The sequence below is a fragment of the Cetorhinus maximus genome, chromosome 5 (genome assembly GCF_964194155.1).
Source record: "Cetorhinus maximus chromosome 5, sCetMax3.hap1.1, whole genome shotgun sequence".
NCBI lineage: Eukaryota > Metazoa > Chordata > Chondrichthyes > Lamniformes > Cetorhinidae > Cetorhinus > Cetorhinus maximus.
Genome location: NC_135883.1, coordinates 129,487,227 through 129,506,121, shown reverse-complemented (window position 1 = coordinate 129,506,121; position 18,895 = coordinate 129,487,227). Strand labels below are relative to the sequence as shown.

Sequence of the window (18,895 nt, the reverse complement as noted above, 5' to 3'; positions counted from 1 at the left end):
GTACCTTTGAATTCTATGGTATAACTATTGCTTTTAGGTAACTATTGTGAAGTGAAATAAATTGCAGGGCTACAGGAAAATGGTTGGGGGACCAGGAAAAGGTATGGAGGGGTGGGGAGGGTACCTGGAAAAGGTGGGGGGGGGGCTGGGAAAAAGTTTGGGGGAGGGGCTGGGAAAAAGTGGGGAAACTGGGACAAGGTAAGTTGCTCTTGCAAAGAGTTGGCACAGACGCAATGGGCTTGAACCATTCTATAATTCCACTCCACATGTTTATTTTGCAACGAGGGGTAAATACAATATTGGATGTGTTTTTTTGAGATTTAGGATGTATTAATACACCACGATATGTTGAGGGTTCTGAATCAATTAAAAAATAAATAAAATGTGCTCCAATAATAGTCTTATAATAGGTTTAGTCATCAGCAGTTTTTAAACTAAGGAGGTTAAACAAAAAAAAAATCAGGAGCAAGCTGTGGTAAACACATTTCTTCCAAACAATTTAACACCTTTGCACAAACAACAAAGCTTCCATGAACGAGCAGCATCATGGCACAGCTTCAAAGTATGAATACAAATTCCAGTAAGAGATTCCATAACATAATAAGTTAATTATTTTATAGTATTACAATTGCCTAGTAAATGTTGAGATATTTTGTCTTGTGGAACTAGGGGCTGGAATAACAACCCCTTGTCTCTGCAGTTCACGGAGAACATCCAGTATTGAGTCCAGTTCTGTTCTGAAATTTTCCAGCTCACGATTTTTAAACTGTGCTAGCTTCTTCCACTTCTCAATCTCCTGAATTTGTTCTGCATCAGCACTGTGTCGAGCTTGTTGAATTAACTATTAGCAAATCAAACAAAAAGGTAATTGAAACCTGATAACTATTTAACAATCACTCTTTCAATGAAAAAGATGACTTAAACCAATGCTACAAAGCAGAAAATGGCATTAATCAAGAGACATAAAGTAGAAGCTACAAAAATATCAACTGTATACTCAGGTTTCTATTATTGGCTTAGTGGGCAAAGGATTGTTCAATTTTGATACCTGTGCATTTTACTTAAAATGAAACAGTATATTGCATCGCACAGCGAACATAATATGCATAATGCTGCACACAAGTGTGGGCTTAGAAACTAAATATGCTCCATTGCACTTAACCTGCACTCCCATGATCAGCAAGAGCCTCCTGGGGCTTGCCTGATCATCTTTCATGAGATGGAGAGGCATTTTTGATACTGGATTCCTGAATTGGCTATGCTGCCTTTTGAAGGAGCTACAGAGGTCGGAGCAAAAGAGAGGGGGTTGATACATGTGGATGAGTCTAGCAAAAAAAAAGGACAAGCTGTGTGGTGTGTGTCTGATGACCTATTCTTGTCCTAAGTACATGACAGAAGCTTGACTTGCAAATGTTAGCATTTTCATTTTACATTCTTTTAGTTCATGGGGTGTGTGTGTCACTGGGAAGATCTGCATTGACTGACCATCCCTAATTACCCATTAGAATGTGGTGGTGAGCCGCCTTCCTGAACTCCTGCAGTTCATGTGGTCTAGGTATACCCACGATGCTGTTAGGAAGGAATTCCAGGATTTTAAAAAATTTGTTCATGGGATGTGGGCATTGCTGGCTAGGTCAGCATTTATTGCCCATCCCTAATTGCCCTTGTTCAGAGAGCATTTAAGAGTCAACCATATTGCTGTGGGTCTGGAGTCATATGTCGGCTAGGCCAGGTGAGGACGGCAGATTTCCTTCCCTAAAGGACATTAGTGAACCAGATGAGTTTTTATGACAATCGACAATGGTTTCATGGTCATCGTCAGACTTTTAATTCCAGATCTTTTTTTTACTGAATTAAAATTTCAAACCCAGGTCCCCAGAGCATTCCCTTGGGTCTCTGGAATACCAGTCCAATGACAATACCACTATGCCACCACCTCCTTGTGATCCAAAAACAGTGAAGGAACAGTGATATATTTCCAAGTCAAGACAGTATGTGACTTGGGGGGTGAACTTGCAAGTGGGGATGTTCATTTGTGCCTGCCCGCCCTTATTCTTCTAGATGGTGAAGGTCACGGGCTTGAAATGTTCTGTCGAAGGAATGAAGAATGATACTCCTGCCAGCAAGACCAACCATCACCACAGCCAGCTTGTTGAACAGTTCAAAGCCTCGCCAACACAACCATCGACATATTCAGCTAATGGGATTCACCACAGACACAAGACAGCTGGTCAAAAGTGATTTTCCTACATCAATAATAACCTAAAACAGGTCATATTACATGGGTTCACCTCCACTGATCTATATTGCAGCCTGTGTAGCACCAGTCTTGGTAGAATGGATGACTAAATATTGGTATGTTTACCATGCTCATTCAAATATTATTCAAAAACAAACAAAAACACATTTTAATAGACAGGAACTGAATTAATTTTAAAGTTAGCACCTCCACTAACTTTGTTGAGGTGGAGTGTTGACTGTCTAGAAGAAAGATTGTGCCTTTCGCATCCTCGGGCTATCCCAAAGCATTTCACAGCCAATGAATTACTTTTGAAGTCTACTGAGGGGTTGTGTTTGATATCAAGGAAATAGTTTGGTTGGCTCTCTCAGGTCTATGACAAACCTGCAATCACAATGAGTACATGAGACAGCTGCAAACTGATTGGTCAGTTGATGAAGTGCCAACTAATCTTGCTGGTGAGTTGCTAGAGAGGACAGAAGTGGACTGAGTGGGTGGGGAGCAGCAGTGAGGGAGGCAATTTATCTACTCAATTATCTGCCAATTTCTATCTTCTTCAGGGTAACTCCCTCCATCATGCTGGATAATTAAGATTGCATTGAAAAAAATTTAAAAATGGGTCTGCAAAATGCTTTACCACGTCAAACAAAAACAAGCACTAGTTGAAAGATGTAAAGTTTTATTTAGAAAGGTTACAGAGAAAGGTTTACCATAATGCTCGGATGAAGGACTTCAGTTATGGAGGAGAGATTGGAAAAGTTAAGACTGCTCTCAGAACAGAGAAGTTTAAGATGTGACCTAAAGGGTTTTCAGGATAGTGAGAGATTCTGGTAAAATAGATGGAGAAAAACTATGGATCGGTAACCATATTTAAAAACATTGACAAAAGGTCTATAGGGTAGACAAGAAATGTTTTCACTCAAGAGAATGGTTGGAACCTGGAACTCTCTATCTGAAAAGATGGTGGAAGTTGATTCCATCAATAATTTTAAAAGAGAATTATTGGGTACTTGAAGATGACGAACTTACAGGGTTAGGGACAAAGACCGGGGATGTGAAACTAAATATGACTGCTCTTTCAAACAGCCAGCATAGGCACATTGAACTGAATAGTCTCCTCTGTGCTGTAAGTTTCTAGGATTCTCTTTTAATATCACTATAACTCCAAAAATGTTTAAGTTAAATATTTATCTCTTAAATCATTTTATTTTTGATGTTTTCTTCTGTTATTTGTGTTCAGAGCTCTCCTTTCCAAATTTTCTGCCTGGTTATCATTTAAATCACTTTGGATATTATATTTCCAAAACAGGGTAAAATTACTCCCGTCATGATGTACTCTTCCCTCACACAATGCAGGATTTATTTATAGAGGCACAAAATTCTCCAAGTGAAATTTGAAATTTAGGTTTCAGATAAATGGGCAAAAATTCTTTGCATTAGACACACATGATCTAATCAGCAGATTAAACAGATAGTTGTTACTTAAAACAATCTTTTTTGTCATATGGGTGAATGATACTTTTGTTGTCCAAAAAATTTAAATTACACAGTTTCTCATTTCATTTCTGTAATTACTTTCCTGCCTTCTTAGATGCGGAGAGGATTTTCCCTCGTGGGGGAAATTTAGAACTAGGGGGCACAGTTTCAAAATAAGGGGTCTCCAGAGATGAGGAGGAATTTCTTCTCTGAGGGTTGTAAAACGTTGGAATTGTTTTTCCCAGAGAGCAGCAGAGGCTGGGTCATTGAATACATTCAAGGCTGAATTGGACAGATTTTTGATTCGCAAGGGAGTCTACAAGGGGGAAGGCAGGAAAGAGGAGTAAGGCCACAATTAGATCAGCCATGATCTTATAGAATGGTGGAGCAGGGTCGAAAACCAAATGGCCCACTCCTGCTCCTATTTCTATGTTCTTACTCGCACCACTTGGGAATTGGCTATATAGTACCTGTTGGAATTCTTGCTCTCTTTGAGCATACTTAATCTCCATCTTCTGAATTTTCCTTTCCAGGGCCAAGAAGTGCCTCATCTCTGGACTGTGATTTTCTTTGGCTTCTCTAAGTTCTTCTAGAAGCTTGGTCATCTGGGAGTTGAAATTTAATTAAATATAAATCACAACTCATTGTTACAAAAATGTGTATGCTTTATTATAAAAAGTATGAACATGATTCTGCCAACAGGGAAGGAAAGATGCATCTTAATATAATGCCTTACCAGAGACAAAGTGTTTCATATAAGATGAACTAATCACTACTGAGGCAAATGTGACAGTTGTTTTTATGCACAACAGCATTAATAGACTCATCATCATCTTTAGATTTACTGATGAGTAATGAGTCAGATTTAGTTCAATGTAGTACTTTACAATGTAAAGGGGAAAACACAAAACAGTTACTAAGATTCTACATTTATGTATGCCTGACTTCAATGCCCTGAGATAGGGATTGTCCACAGTAAACTGCGGAAACCTGTTAATGGATAACAAGGTAGAAAATCAGTGGGAGGTGATCAAAAAAGAATTTGTAATACAAAACCAGTTTATATCCCTAAGGAGCAAAAGCTCTACTCACAAAAAATACAGTCATTAGATGAGCAAAAGCATAAGAGATGGCATAAAACTAAAAGAAAAAGCAAACAAAAATGCAAAATAATCCAGATTTTGGCAAATGGGAGAGATGCAAAGGACAGCAAATGTGTCAAAACAGATAGGGAGTATGAAAAAAAACTTGCAAGGGAAATCAAAATCAACACAATTTTTAAACAATTTTATTAATGCCGTTCCTCGAGTTGTGTTGCATTTTATTGTAACTGTGTAGGCAGTTCAGTTTGGAGTGGTTAATGAAACTGGAATGGAGAATTAAAGTGCCAAATAACTGGAAGCTCAGAGTCACGCACTTGTGGACTGAATGGAGGCCAGAGCAAATAGTGTTTGAAGTTGGAAGAGGTACAAAAAAAAACTCTAGGAACTGTAAACCAGCTGGGAGAACAACTTTTTTTTCTACGTTAGGGGTCCTACATAAACTAAGTATGGTTGTACGAGTGTGGACAGCGCTAGTGTTAATAAAATATGTAGAGGAGTAAGGCTGATCAACCCTCCAAGTGAACCACAGGTGACATGAGATAAAGCTTTCTCACAACACGTGGCTAGAGACTGGAATGCACTGCCTAAGAGTGTAGGGGGAGACACTGTCAATCGTGACTTTTTTTTATTCACTCATGACGCGGGCATCGCTGGCTAGGCTAGCATTTATTGCCCATCTTTACATGTCATTGAGAAGGTGGTGGTGAGTTGCCTTCATGAGTCGCTGCAGTCCATTTGGTGTAAGTACACCCTGATGTTAGGGATGGAGTTCCAGGATTTTGACCCAGCAACAGTGAAGGAGCGGCGATATATTTCCAAGTCAGGATGATGTGTGGCTTGGAGGAGAACTTTCAGGTGGTGGTGTTCCCATGCATCTGATGCCCTGGTCCTTCTAGGTGGTAGCAGTTGTGGGTTTGGAAGGTGCTGTCTAAGGAGCCTTGGTGAGTTCCAGCAGTGCACCTTGTAGATGGACACACTGTTGAAAATGTGCGTTGGTGGTAGAGGGAGTGAATGGTTGTGGATGGGGTGCCAATCAAGTGGGCTGCTTTGTCCTGGATGGTGTCAAGCTTCTTGAGTGTTGTTGGAGCTGCACTCATCCAGGCAAGTGAAGAGTATTCAATCACACTCCTGACTTGTGCCTTGTAGATGGTGGACAGGCTTTGGGAGTCAGGAGGGGAGTTACTCATTGCAGGACTCCTAGCCTCTGACCTGCTCTTGTAGCCACAGTATTTATATGGCTAGTCCAGATCAGTTTCTGGTCAATGGTAACCCCCTTGCATATTGATAGTGGGGGATTCAGCGATGGTAATGCCACTGAACGTCAAGGGGTGATGGTTAGATTTGCACTTGTTAGAAATGGTCATTGCCTGACATTTGTGTGGCACGAATGTTACTTGCCAGTTTTCGGCCCAAGCCTGATATTGTCATGGTCTTGCTGCATTTGGACATGCACTGCCTCAGTATCTGAGGAGTCGTGAATGGTGCCAAATATTGTGCAATCATCAGAAAACATCCCCACTTCTGACCTTATGAAGGAAGGGAGGTCATTGATGAAGCAGCTGAAGATGGTTGGGCCGAGGACACTACCCTGAGGAACTCCTGCAGTGATGTCCTGGAACGGAGATGATTGACCTCCAACAACCACAACCATCTTCTTTGTCCTAGGTATGACTCCAACCAGCGGAGAGTTTTCCCCCTGATTCCCATTGACTCCAATTTTGCTAGGGTTCCTTGGTGTCACATTCGGTCAAATGCGGCCTTGATGTCAAGAGTAGTCACTCTCACCTCACCGCTGATCTTCAGCTCTTTTGTCCATGTTTGAACCAAGGCTGTAATGAGGTCAGGAGCTGAGTAACCCTGGCAGAACCCAAACTGAGCATTAGTTGGCAAGTTATTTCAAAGCAAGTGCCGCTTGATAGCACTGTTGATGACCACCTCCTTTACTAATGATTGAGAGCAGACTGATGGGATGGTAATTAGCTGGGATGGATTTGCCCTACTTTCTGTGTACAGGACATAGTTGGGCAATTTTCCACATTGCCGGGTAGATGCCAGTGTCGTAGATGTACTGGAACAAGCTTGGCTAGGAGCGCGGCAAGTTCTGGAGCACAAGTCTTCAGTACTATTGCTGGGATTTTGTCAGGGCCCACAGCCTTTACAGTATCCTGTCCATTTCTTGATGTTACGTGGAGTGAATCAAATTGGTTGAATACTGGCATCTGAGAGAGTGGAGACCTCCGGAGGAGGCCGAGATAGATCATCTACTCGGCACTTCTGGCTGAAGATTGTTGCAAATGCGTCAGCCTTTACCTTCTGGTAAAGCAGCCCTGGTGTGCTGGGCTTGGCTTTCAAAGGGGAATTGGATAATTATCTGAAGATAAATTATTTGTAGGGTTACGGGGAAAGTGCAGGGGGAGAGAGACTAGCTGAGTTGCTCCTGCAGAGAACCAGCACTGACACAACTGGCTGAATGATCTTGTTTGTATTCCGTAACCATTCTATGATTTTAGATTCTATCAGAACAATGTGGGCTCCTTAAAAACTGAAAATTGTTATATTGTATGATGGCCCATGTGCTTCTGGGGAAATGTTGGAGTGATGGTCCCTTTGGGAACTAGGTTTCTGTAGGATATATTTTCTGGTAAAGCACCTTATTTCCAGCAAATGATCATATGATCAAGTTGTCTGGGGGATAAATAATAGGAAAAAAAGTCAAGAAGTTAATTCAAGAGGTGTGTAGATTGTGGGTGTGGTAATGTGTTCAAGCGGTGTTTTATTTTAGTTTTTAGTTTAGAAGAAGTTGGAGTAAGGAAACATCTCCTTCGAGAAGGATTCAGTTGCATCTTGTGTATTGGCTAAAAGTTTAAAAACTCTTGTTAACTGAAGGACTCCTAACAGTTCGTAGAACTTCTGGTTTAACCAAGTTGAGGAGGGAGTGAGTTTTAGATGCAAGATTCCAGAATTAAAGAATAATAAAACCAGGAGTGCTCTGACCCGAGGTGACACATGTGTTGAACTGAGCGTCTAGGACCGTGAATGGTTGGATGACAATTGAAGGGACAACTTTGCCTAAAGAAAGCGTCAATTCCAAGAAATCTCAAACCTATACGAATCTTGGAAACTGTCCTCAGATCAAGGGGCTAAACTTACAATAAAATTAGAGAATACTGACAGATTAAGTAAATGGGCAAAACTGTGGAAAATTGATTTCAATGTAGGCAAATGTGAGGTCATCCATTTTGAACCTTAAAAAAACATAGGCCAGGATCTTTAGGTCGGCGAGTGGGGGGTGCGGCCCGCTCGCTGACACGTAAAAGGAAGCGGGATGATGTCGGGTGGAACTCCCGATGTCACCCCGCGTCATTTCAGTTTTCAGGTCGGCGGGGGTGCAGCCGAATCATCTATGCGCCTGCCGACCTGTCAACAGTCAATTGAGGCCATTTAAAAAGTAATTGGCTTAATTAAAGGACCTGCCCGTCCAACCTTAAGGCTGGCGTGCAAGCTAGGAGCCCGGGCAGGATGAGGTTTCACAAGGGTTCTTAAAAACGTAATAAAGGTTAGAGCTAAAGTGATGGACATGTCCCAACTCATGTGACAGTGCCACATGAGGGGACATGTCAGGGAAATTTTGTTTCTGCTCCATGCCCATTTTTAAATTTGGTGCTTTGGCAGCATTTAGCCTCAGAGAGATGATTGCTCTCTTTCGCGTGCTCTCGGCTGAGGGATTCCACCCCCCCCACCCCCGCCCACACAGGGAGCGCATAGCGCTTCCTGGCAGACGTCACGCTGGGCAGGCCTTAATTGGCCCGCCCACTTAAAATGGCGGCGTGCCCCCAATTGGGGGCACCGATCGGAGGCGCGCCTGCACGTGCCCGCTTCTGCACTTCCCCCACATCGGGGGGAAAATTCTTCCTATAAGAGGACAGTAATTTATAAATGGTGAAGAGCTAGAAATAGTGGACGTACAAAGACATCATCAAAATGATCCAGGACAAAGCAGCCCGTTTGATTGGCATCCCATCCACAAACATTCACTCCCTCCACCCCGTCGCACAATGGCAGCAGTGTGTACCATCTACAGGATGCACTGCAGGAACTTATCAAGCCTCCTTAACACCACCTTCCACGACCACTGCCATCTAGAAGGACAAGGGTAGCAGGCAGATGGGAACACCACTGCCTGGAAGTTGTCCTCCAAGCCACTCACCGTCCTGACTTGGAAATATATCGCTGTTCCTTCACTGTCACTGGGTCAAATTCCTGGGACTCCCTCCCTAACAGCACAGTGGATGTACCTACACCACATGGACTGCAGCGATTCAAGAAGGCAGCTCTCCATCATCTTCTTAAGGGCAATAGGAATGGGCAACAAATGCCCATGAACGAATAAAAAAATGTCATGAATAGGTACAGAGGTAATCAAAAAAGGCTAAGGAATGCTGCCTTTTATAATCTCGAGGATCAGTATACAATCATGCAACAGCTATACAAAGCACTGGTTAGACCACACCTGGAGTACTGTGAGCATTTTTGTAGACCACACCTTAGGAAGGCTATAGTGGCCTTGGAGGGAGTACAGCGGAGTTTTACCAGGATGAATCTTGGACTACAAGGGGTATATTATGAGGAGAGGCAATACAAACTAGGTTGTATTTCCTGTGATTTAGAAGGTTAAAGCGTGATGGGATTGAAGTTTTCAAGATATTAGGGGAACAGATAGGGTAAATAGAAACTATACTGTTTAGGGAGTCTAGGACTAGGGAACATTGTCTAAAAATTAGAGTCATATCTTTCAGTAATGAAATTAGGGAACACTTTGACACACAAAGGTTGGCAGATGTTTGGGACTCTGCCACAAATGGCAATTGATGCAATGTCAATTGTTGATTTCAAATCTGAGATTGATAGACTTTTACTAATTAAAAGTCCTAAGGTACTTGGGGCAAAAGCAAGTGCATGGAGTTGGTCAGCTCACACATCAGGCACAATTTCGCTGAATAGTAGAAGAGGCTCGAAGGGCTAAGTGTTTGTAAATTTATATAACTTTCGTTGCATTCATTAAGAGAGGAATGCGAGTCAGCAAGTGAGCTTGTTAGTGTTACATCAGTGGTGAAGACATTCTTTTGAAACAGTAGTGCAATCTCATCTTGGAGCAGCTGGCACTAAAATATCTGCAATGGCTTCCCTTTAAATATATAAAATATGCTACTCAGCCAGTTATTGAAAAGTGAAATTCCTATTAACTTGGCAAAATAGAACAGATTACCAATTTCAAGAGCTAGACTAACAATACTTAAATTTAAGATTGAGTTGAATGAACTCCAAATGAATTCAGGAATATTGTTGGAACAAAGAAGCTGGTTCTCGCTGACAATATAGATTCTCTATCCACTTTATCTATATTTTAAAAATGCCTTCCTTTATGATGCTTTAAAATGGAAAACAAGAGATAGGCATTCATAAGAAATTCTACATCAAGGTGAAAATGGAATTGTACTCTGCCAAAGTATTTTTGAGGTCCAGATAATCTTGGGTTGCAATTCCTCCCACCATGCAGCAGCACACTCTTGTCATAACTCCAGCAAGAAAGCTTGAAAATAGGTTTGATCCTGGGCAGGATGGCCTGCATTCAATGTTCCTCTTCACTGTCACAAGGCGAGTGGCAAAGGGGTGGGGTCAGGGACTCCCCATGCTCCAAGTATCTGTGACTTTGGTTTCACAAAACACATGTACGGAGTGTAGTGGTTATCTTACTGGACTAGTATTCCAGAAGCCTTGAGCTATAATAAAAGAGAATATGGGTTGGATTTTTGCTACCGAGGTGGGTAGCTCAAGGTATCCATACTCGGCAGACACACCTCAGTTTAAAGTGCCCTGACGTACAAGATTTTCGCTTGGGGGCAGGGGGAGTGTTGATGCTGCAGGATAGAGTCAAGCCCAGAGGCAGATCCCAGGCTGCCATCGGGGCGGGGGGAGTGCTGAGGCGGGCTGGTTAGAATGCCCGCCTTGGTTCGCTTGGATTTCCTCCAGTTGTAACAAAGGCAGTTAGGCCCTCTAGCCCTCACCCACTCTTGATGCCCCCTCCATGGCCTCCATACCAACTCCCACAGTATCCAACATGGGCAGACCTCAGGAGCCATGTAGAGATGAAATAAAATTAATTTCTGAAAATGTGAGAGCGCTCTCACTCTACACAACTGATAGTCCAAAAACTCCCATTCATGAAGCCCACCCAAACCTTTCAAATCTCAAGTGGTTAATCTCATTAATAAACAAACTTTTATTCATACCTCACATCAAAAACAGCTAATCCTTTAATACTTTTAAAGCTGTCAATAAAACTGTGAAGACCAGTTTGAAGGCCAGAAGATTTAAAAAAAACTTCAGATCATGACAGTTAAACAGACCTTATCAGTCTTTCAAGAATGTTTATGTCTACTTCATGAATTGATGATTTCCACACTGAAGGTTGAGGAGCTTGCAACAGCCAAAATGCAGTCTGTTATAACTCAGCACAAAGCTCAAATGACCCTGCAGAGTTTAGGTTTCCCTCACGCGTGAATCACGCCATATCCCTTTACCTTGTCGGCAAAAATTGATTTGTCAGAAACAGGGATGGGCCTTCTGTTTCCGGGTTCCACCCGCCATTTTTGTAGGTCCACGGAGTCTTCTTGACTTCGTGAAAATCTGGTTCTGAGAGTTCAGAACCCACATTGGCAATTTGAGAATTTGAATGCAGTATAAAACAAACTGGAAACAAAACAGTTGCATTACTAAAAGTGACCACGAAAATGTCAACTGATGTGAAAATACATTGGTTCACGAATGGCCCTCCAATAGAAGTAAACTTGTCATTCTGATCATATTTAGTCTATAAATGATTCAAATCCCACACGAACAAGGTTGATTCTGAAGTGGCTTAGAAAGCCACTTAGTTATATCAAACTGCTGTCAAAATCCTCAAACTCCTTGGGCAGAATCTTCCAGTCGGCGTGCGGGGGCGGACCTGACACACTGACGCGTAAAATGATGCACAATGACGTTGTGTGCGCGTCCCGACGTCATCGCGATATTTTGTTCAGCGGGCGCGTACCGGAGTCGGCTGTGCGCCCGCTGAAAAGTTAAGATACTATTAAGGCCATTAAGAAATTAATTAAAATATTTAGGAACGCTGCCCGTCCAACCTTAAGGTTGGCGGGCAGTCGAAAAGCCCAAGCGGATTTCACGTTTTTCAGGAAACCTCATCCATGGGCGGAATGAGGTTTCCTGAAGCTTTATAAAACAAATAAATAAATTTTCCCACCTTTACAAACATGTCCTAACTCATGTGACTGTGTCACATGAGGGGACATGTTTGAATAAATCTTTAAATCGATTATTTAATACTTTTCATACCCATTCAATCTCCGAGGCAGCTACGTGCCTCAGGGAGATTGCTGTGCTTTCGCTTGAAAGAGCGCAGGCCCGACTCTCCCTCCTCCCCCTGTCCGCACATGTAGCACTGAGTGCTACCGGCCACGCATTACGCTGGGCGGGCCTTAATTGGCCCGCCCGTGTAAAATGGCGGTATGCAGCCGATCGCGGGAGGCGATCGGCTCCGTGCCCGCCCCCGCCCAGCTGGCCCGCCCGCCATAGGAAAAATCCAGGCCCTAATGTTCCTTATAGGAACACTTTCACCATATGGGCTGCATCTGTTCAAGAAGGCTGTCTACCACAACCCTCTCAGAGCAACCAGGGATGGGCAACAGCCTTGCCAATGATGTCCACATCCTGTGGATGAAATATAAAAGTAGGCTGACACATACTTGAAGGCTGGTGCACCGAGAAGAGGTGGGATGCCAAATCTAGGGCCCACCTCGGAATACAGACCAAGATGGTGGCTTGGACTCCTGAGGATCACAGGTTTATGGAATTTTTTTCCATGTTTTATGTGGCTGCCAGATGCAAAATTTAACTGTTTCAAGAAGGCCAGTGGGATGCTAGTCCGCCCAGCCAGAGGTTTCCACTAAAGGCTTCATCAATATTAATGGACCAGCCTCATTTCCATCCTGCCAGCCAGCTGCTAGCCCCAAAAATTTCCAGGCACTTAACTAAGAGGGAAGTGGGGGGCAGTGTTTCAGAGTCCTATGGCTGAAAAGTGGTGCAGCCCAGGGCAGCAGAGGTCTAGATTTTCCTTGTGGGATTTGGAGGAATACTCTTGCTCCACTCAATGATGGCACACTGCCAAAACCCAACCCCATTACCGTCTTCAAACCCACAACCATCTCTGTGCGTAAGATTACCTGACTGACACAATTTCTTTAAATCAATCATCAGAAAAACCAAGCTATTGTTTTCAGAGCCAACCTTTGCCACTGACTACAGCTCCTTCTCAAGTTGTAGACTCAAGCTGAAATAGACTCCATGCAACATTGTTCTATTTAACCAGAGCAGAACTTCAAACCCTACACCCCATTTCATTAAAAAGACTGCTTGCTTTCACCTTTAGAAAACTGCCCATCTCCAGGGTCACCATCAAATCTCTTATCTACATTATCTCTGATCTCAATTTCTCCATTGCCTTTTTTGCTGACAATACCCTGCATAAACTTTAAAATTACCAAAACTTCCACTGCCCACATTGGGGCCTGCACTAAGCTCCACATTCCCATAATACTTGTTTTCCTGAAATCTAATGGTTTCCTGTCCTTGATAACAATCATGTGTATTTATATAACCATCTTTAACATAATAAAACATATCAAGGAACTTCACAGGAGTGTTGTAAAGCAAAATTTGATAACGACTTTGGAACTCACTCCCAAAATATGCCTCTATACTTCCCTTCCCACATCTTTAGAAACCCGCTCAACCTTAATCTCTTCAACTAAGCGTTTGGCCGCCTCTTCGAAACTCCTTCAAAGGCTGGGCATTGTCTATCCTTCTCTGTAAATGCTGCAGGTTGTTTGACATTAAAGGCACCATATAAATAAAAGTTGATGTTTTGTTGTGACTAATTGCATAAGTTGTTATTCTGCATAATTGAAATTCACTGTAACAAATGTAATGTATATAGACATTAAACAGACAGAAACAGACGTGGACGATCCTGCTGAGTTATCTCACTGCTGTTAGTGATCCCTTCCTTTTCTATGCAAGTTTTTATTAGCGCAGATCTTCTATTCCTGGAGGATCGTACTGCAGAGGTACGCCAGATGATGTGCTAGAGGTACCCCAAAAGACCACACATAAGGACTAAATGGGAATTTTCAACTTCTGAAGGGCGATTACCCTGCGCCTGGAATCCTCCGAAGCTCCAACTTAAATCAGAGACTTCAGATGATCCCACTCTCTTGGTAGAATAGTGACCCAGGAAAAGTTAGAAGGTTTGAAACTACTTCTAACTCCTGGGTAACTATGGTACTGACCACCCCCCCACAACCTGACCTCGAGGACACCCTCCACGAATACTCCCCTGACTACCCGATACCCCCCCAACCTCTGATTCCCTAATTACACCCCCCCCGCCCCCACCCCGACCAGCCCCCTCTCCCTGCATCACAGACAGCGTAATCTCACTAGAATACAAGGCAGGGAATGGTCCTCCTGCCTCAATGTACCAATTACTTGACCTGTGCCTACTACAGGTGCTAGGCCAGTTATTATAAATACTGGAAAAGGTCCAGGAAATGCTGGGACAGGACAATGGGGATGAGAACTTGACACAACAGATCTCTATCCCCAGTGTCTGGGGATTGCCCATGTCTTAGAAACAGGGTGGAGGAATATCTAACCTTCAATCTCCAGAGTTCCCCATCAAACAACAAATAAACTAAGAATGATTGGAACCTTTGTTTACTTAATAATTAGACTTTTATGATCTTCAAGGGGCAGAAAGCCACTCAGTGGAATACGTTATACTTTACAGAATAGAGCATCATCCAATTTAGCATAAGTAATGAAGGTTTACTAGTTTAAATTGAATATTGTTGTCAAGGATGTGAAATATTCTCAATCTATGTCTACTAAAATGCATCTAAATGATAACCCTACAGGACCTGTGTTTTGTTTTTTTAAATAACAGTCCAAGTCTGCATCATCTGCTTTACTGCAATGAATTGCCTTCCATCCATTAGTACATCCTTCAGCATGCACTAAATTTTTCAATTTATAAACTTGAGAACAATCAGCAAATCAAATTCTAGGCTTGTGCATCAATAGCAAATGTAGAATTTAGTATTCTGTGGTGTTCAAGCGTATAGTTGGGCAATAAATACTTGCTTAGCTCCTTAATCAAAATTCTCAAGGTTCAGTTTGGAACGTTAAATTTCTTGGAATTTGTTTTAATAATTCATTTTGTTAGATTCTACTTTAGATATTGCAGAATTTTTACGAACATTCTTTACCTAAATTTTAACAAAACAAATACTTGTATCTTTAATCCTTGTTTACAATGACCAAACCTGTATAACTCTTTCCCTTCCCCAGTTACATGGTTTATTTGATATCTTTTAACGTCATGAGAAGTTATGTGTAGAACTTGTATGAATTTGACCATCGTCTCCAAAACACCTTTGTCCACTTTTACCATTTGGACATCTTGAACAATTTAAAAAAAATTCATTCATGGGTTGTGGGCTGCGCTGGCTAGGCTAGCATTTATTGCCCATCCCTAACTGCCCTTCAGAAGGTGGTGGTGAGCTGCCTCCTTGAACCGCTGCACCCTGTGGTGTAAGTACACCCAAATATGTCATATGTTCTTTGCTAAGTTTGCCAGTTGCTGCTCAAATGATTATTTTTACAACAAGCACGTTTCAACCATCGCAAATGTCACATTTATGACAAGTCAGGCTGCTCTGTCTCTCTGGTTTTTTGGTTTTCTTCGCAACCTGCCTGAAAATCTAAAATATGACTTTTTTAGCATTGTGATATATTTGAGATTTAAAATATAAGATAGATAAATAGTACCGACATATTCACGTCATCTGTTATGCAAACAGGTAAGTCTAGAGGGAGATACAAAATTGAACAATGTATTAAAATGACTCTTTATAACATATCTATTTTTAGCACATTGATTCTAAAAGTCTTTAAGTATTTTGTGTTGAAGATGAGGTTCCAGTTAGGTAGTCAATGTGCCAAATTATTCTGAATTTTATTTTTCCATTAGGTTAGATCAACTGTCGGCTACTTTTTCCACATGAAGGAGTTTAAGACCCTCTTATTTTCCACTTGGACTTTGCTGCAATTACATTTTTCCACTTTTCAATTTGCACTACTGTGAAGACAGACTAGGGTTCAACTGTAAAAAATGTTAATATTTGATTCATAAGTACCTGAGTTTGCAGGGTTTCTTCACGGAGTTTTGCAAAAGAAAGAGCCTCCCGTTCTTTCTGGAGGTCATTAATTTGGTCTCGAAGATGTTTCATCATAACCTATAATTAAAGAGTGAAGGAAAATAGATAATGTGCAAGTATTTTTAATACTCTTCAGAAACCTTCATTTCTATGATGTCTTTAATACACTAAAGCATCATAAGGTACTTCACGATTGACAGTCAGACCCGAGGAGGAGAAGCAGCAGGAGAGGAATTGGGGGAATGGGCTGAAAGCTTTCTGGAAGAAGTTTAAGCAGTCCTTTAAAATAGAAGATTTTAGGGCAGGAGTTCCAGTGAGATGGGGTGAGACAATTGAAGATTGTGCCAGGAATGGTGGAGTAGAAGTAGTTTAAAGGACATAATAGACCAGAAGAGTGAATGTACAAATATGGAGATACACCGGGAGAACTTACAGATGTAGGGTGGAGCAAGGCTTTGGAATGACTTGTAGATGAGAACATGGAATTTAAGGTGAATGTATTTGAGGGTGGATCAACAATTGATGTCACTGAGGGCTGTGGAGATTGGTAAGCAGGACTTGGCAGAGGATAGATTGCAGTCAGTCGAGTTTTCATTGAGTTGGACAGCAGTGAAGGTGATCTAGGACCAGTAATATTTTAAAGAGATGTGATTAGGCTGTCTTGTTGATTACTGGATATAGAGGATAAAGCTTCATTTAATAAGCAAAACAACTGTCGGACACAGATTTTTCAACAACCCTAAAATTTAATATATTGGGCTTTTTAAATGTAAAATGGACTTAAGATTTATCGGGCTTTTTCAATGTTTTAATGAATATGATGTTTTAGCATGATTTATCAGACTTTTAAAATATTTCAATACATCACTTTTCAAAAAGATTTATCTGACTTGTAAAAAAAAATGTTGATTCTGAAACTCAGTCAAGCATTCATAATGTATTCAGCCCTGTGGGAGGTTCTTTACACAGCTTGAAGTGGTCTGCTAGCTTTGCTTGATTGATATTTTTATAAGCTTGTAATAAGTTTATCATTCTTTAAAGCGCTTTTCAATGCCTGTTTATTTGGACAAGATGAAGAGGTGTTAAGAGGATTAAAGTTTTCTTCAACGAAACTCTCACTGCCTGTGTTTGATTGACAGTTTTATATGAATGCAAGAGGGACAACTTCTTTTCAAAAGTGATTTTTCAATGGTTGATTACTTTTTTATTTCATGAGCATTTCAAAAACTTACCAGTGTTAATATATGTGGCTCACAGGTAAGTGGCCATGGAAGATGCATGGAGTGGGGGTGGTGAAAGAGTTTATTAAACTGGGCCAATGTCCCAATAAATGGAGGTGGGCCCTGTAACCTTGTCAGCCTTGCCATAAGCCCACCTCTGTTGCTGCCTCGGCAGCTGGCAATCCCAACTCTAGCCCGCAGCCTGCTCCTGGAGGCCAAAATACTGGATGAATGGGCTGCCTTTTAGAAGTCAGGAATGTAATGTTGGGAAATGGCCTGACTCATAATTCGCAAACTGAAGATGAAAATCCAGCCACATGATTCCAAAGAAGGAACTTATCATAGATCTACAATCAAATCCGGAACCTTCCCACTCTCTATAATTTAGCACCACATCAAGATGTAAATGACGCAAGGCCAGCATTTGTTGCCAATCTCTAATTGCCCTTGAATGGAGTGGCTTGTTAGACTATTTCAGAGGGCAGTTAAGAGTCAACCACATTGGTGTTGGCCTGGAGTCACATGTAGGCCGGACCAGGTAAAGGTGGCAGATTTCCTTCCCTAAAAAAAATTAGTGAAGCAGATGGGTTACTGTGACAAGCAAAGATAGTTTCATGGTTGAAGAGCTTTTAATTCTACAATTATTTATTATTCTTATAATATTATTATTTATTATAAATTCGATAATTTAAATTACGCCAGCTGCCATGGTGGCATTTGAGCCCGTGTCCAACAGCATTGGCTGGGTCTCTGGATTACTAGTCTAGTGACACTACCACTATGCCACCGTCTCCCTCTAAAAACGCTGGTATTTATACACCACAAGAGCTTCCTCCCACCTCATTTCATCTCAAACCATCAATACATCCTTTTATTTCTTCCTCAATCATTCACTAACTTTCTTCCACAAATATCTGCCAGATGACACTGTTATGCGTCAAGAGGTAATACTGTAATATGGAATCATGATTCTTGCTTTGCTTTTTAATGGACTCCAGTTCAAATTAGTAAAGAATTACATTACCAATGCACAAAGTAAAGATCAACAGTTGAGGTCTGGGGTTTTCCACCATGAGGCAGAATGTGTCTGTCTGCATCTAACTAAACGATCTGCATTTCCCAATGATCATGAACTTTATGCAATCCTAAATTGAGTCATCCTCCTGAGTAAGGAGAAACTATACCCAGGTGTTTTATAGAACTATATAAATATTCTAAAAGAGAAGAAAGCTTAACAAGTACAACATAGATAGGCCTTTGAGCACCATATATGGAGAAGATCCTAATGTCACATGCAAAGCAAAACTTCTGGGAATGCACAGTAGGTCCATCAGTGTACAATAAAGAGAAAAGGTATTTTAAATGGTTAGACTAGATCTGTATGACCATATTTTTTGTTTTTAATTCAGATCTTGAGCATTTGCAGATTTTTTTAAATACATGTTTTGAAATTTGGCCAAATCTTTACAATGAAATGTCCTGCCTTTATCAAGTGTGTTGAACTAGAACTCTATATTGTGA

General features: G+C 41.4%; 1 protein-coding gene across 7 annotated transcripts in view; it reads right to left on the bottom strand.

Annotated features, from left to right (window-relative positions):
- Positions 1-315: 315 nt before the first annotated feature.
- The window catches only part of cep162 (centrosomal protein 162), a 148,658-nt gene continuing 130,078 nt past the window's right edge, over positions 316-18,895 (bottom strand). For all 7 annotated transcript variants that reach the window (XM_078542482.1, XM_078542478.1, XM_078542480.1 and 4 more), the window contains 3 exons: positions 16,134-16,232; positions 4,186-4,320; positions 316-841 (listed from right to left, as the gene is read on the bottom strand). In XM_078542482.1, coding sequence (XP_078398608.1) covers positions 623-841; positions 4,186-4,320; positions 16,134-16,232 — 453 coding nt within the window. In that variant the 3' untranslated portion in view covers positions 316-622. The remainder of the gene's footprint in view (positions 842-4,185; positions 4,321-16,133; positions 16,233-18,895) is intronic.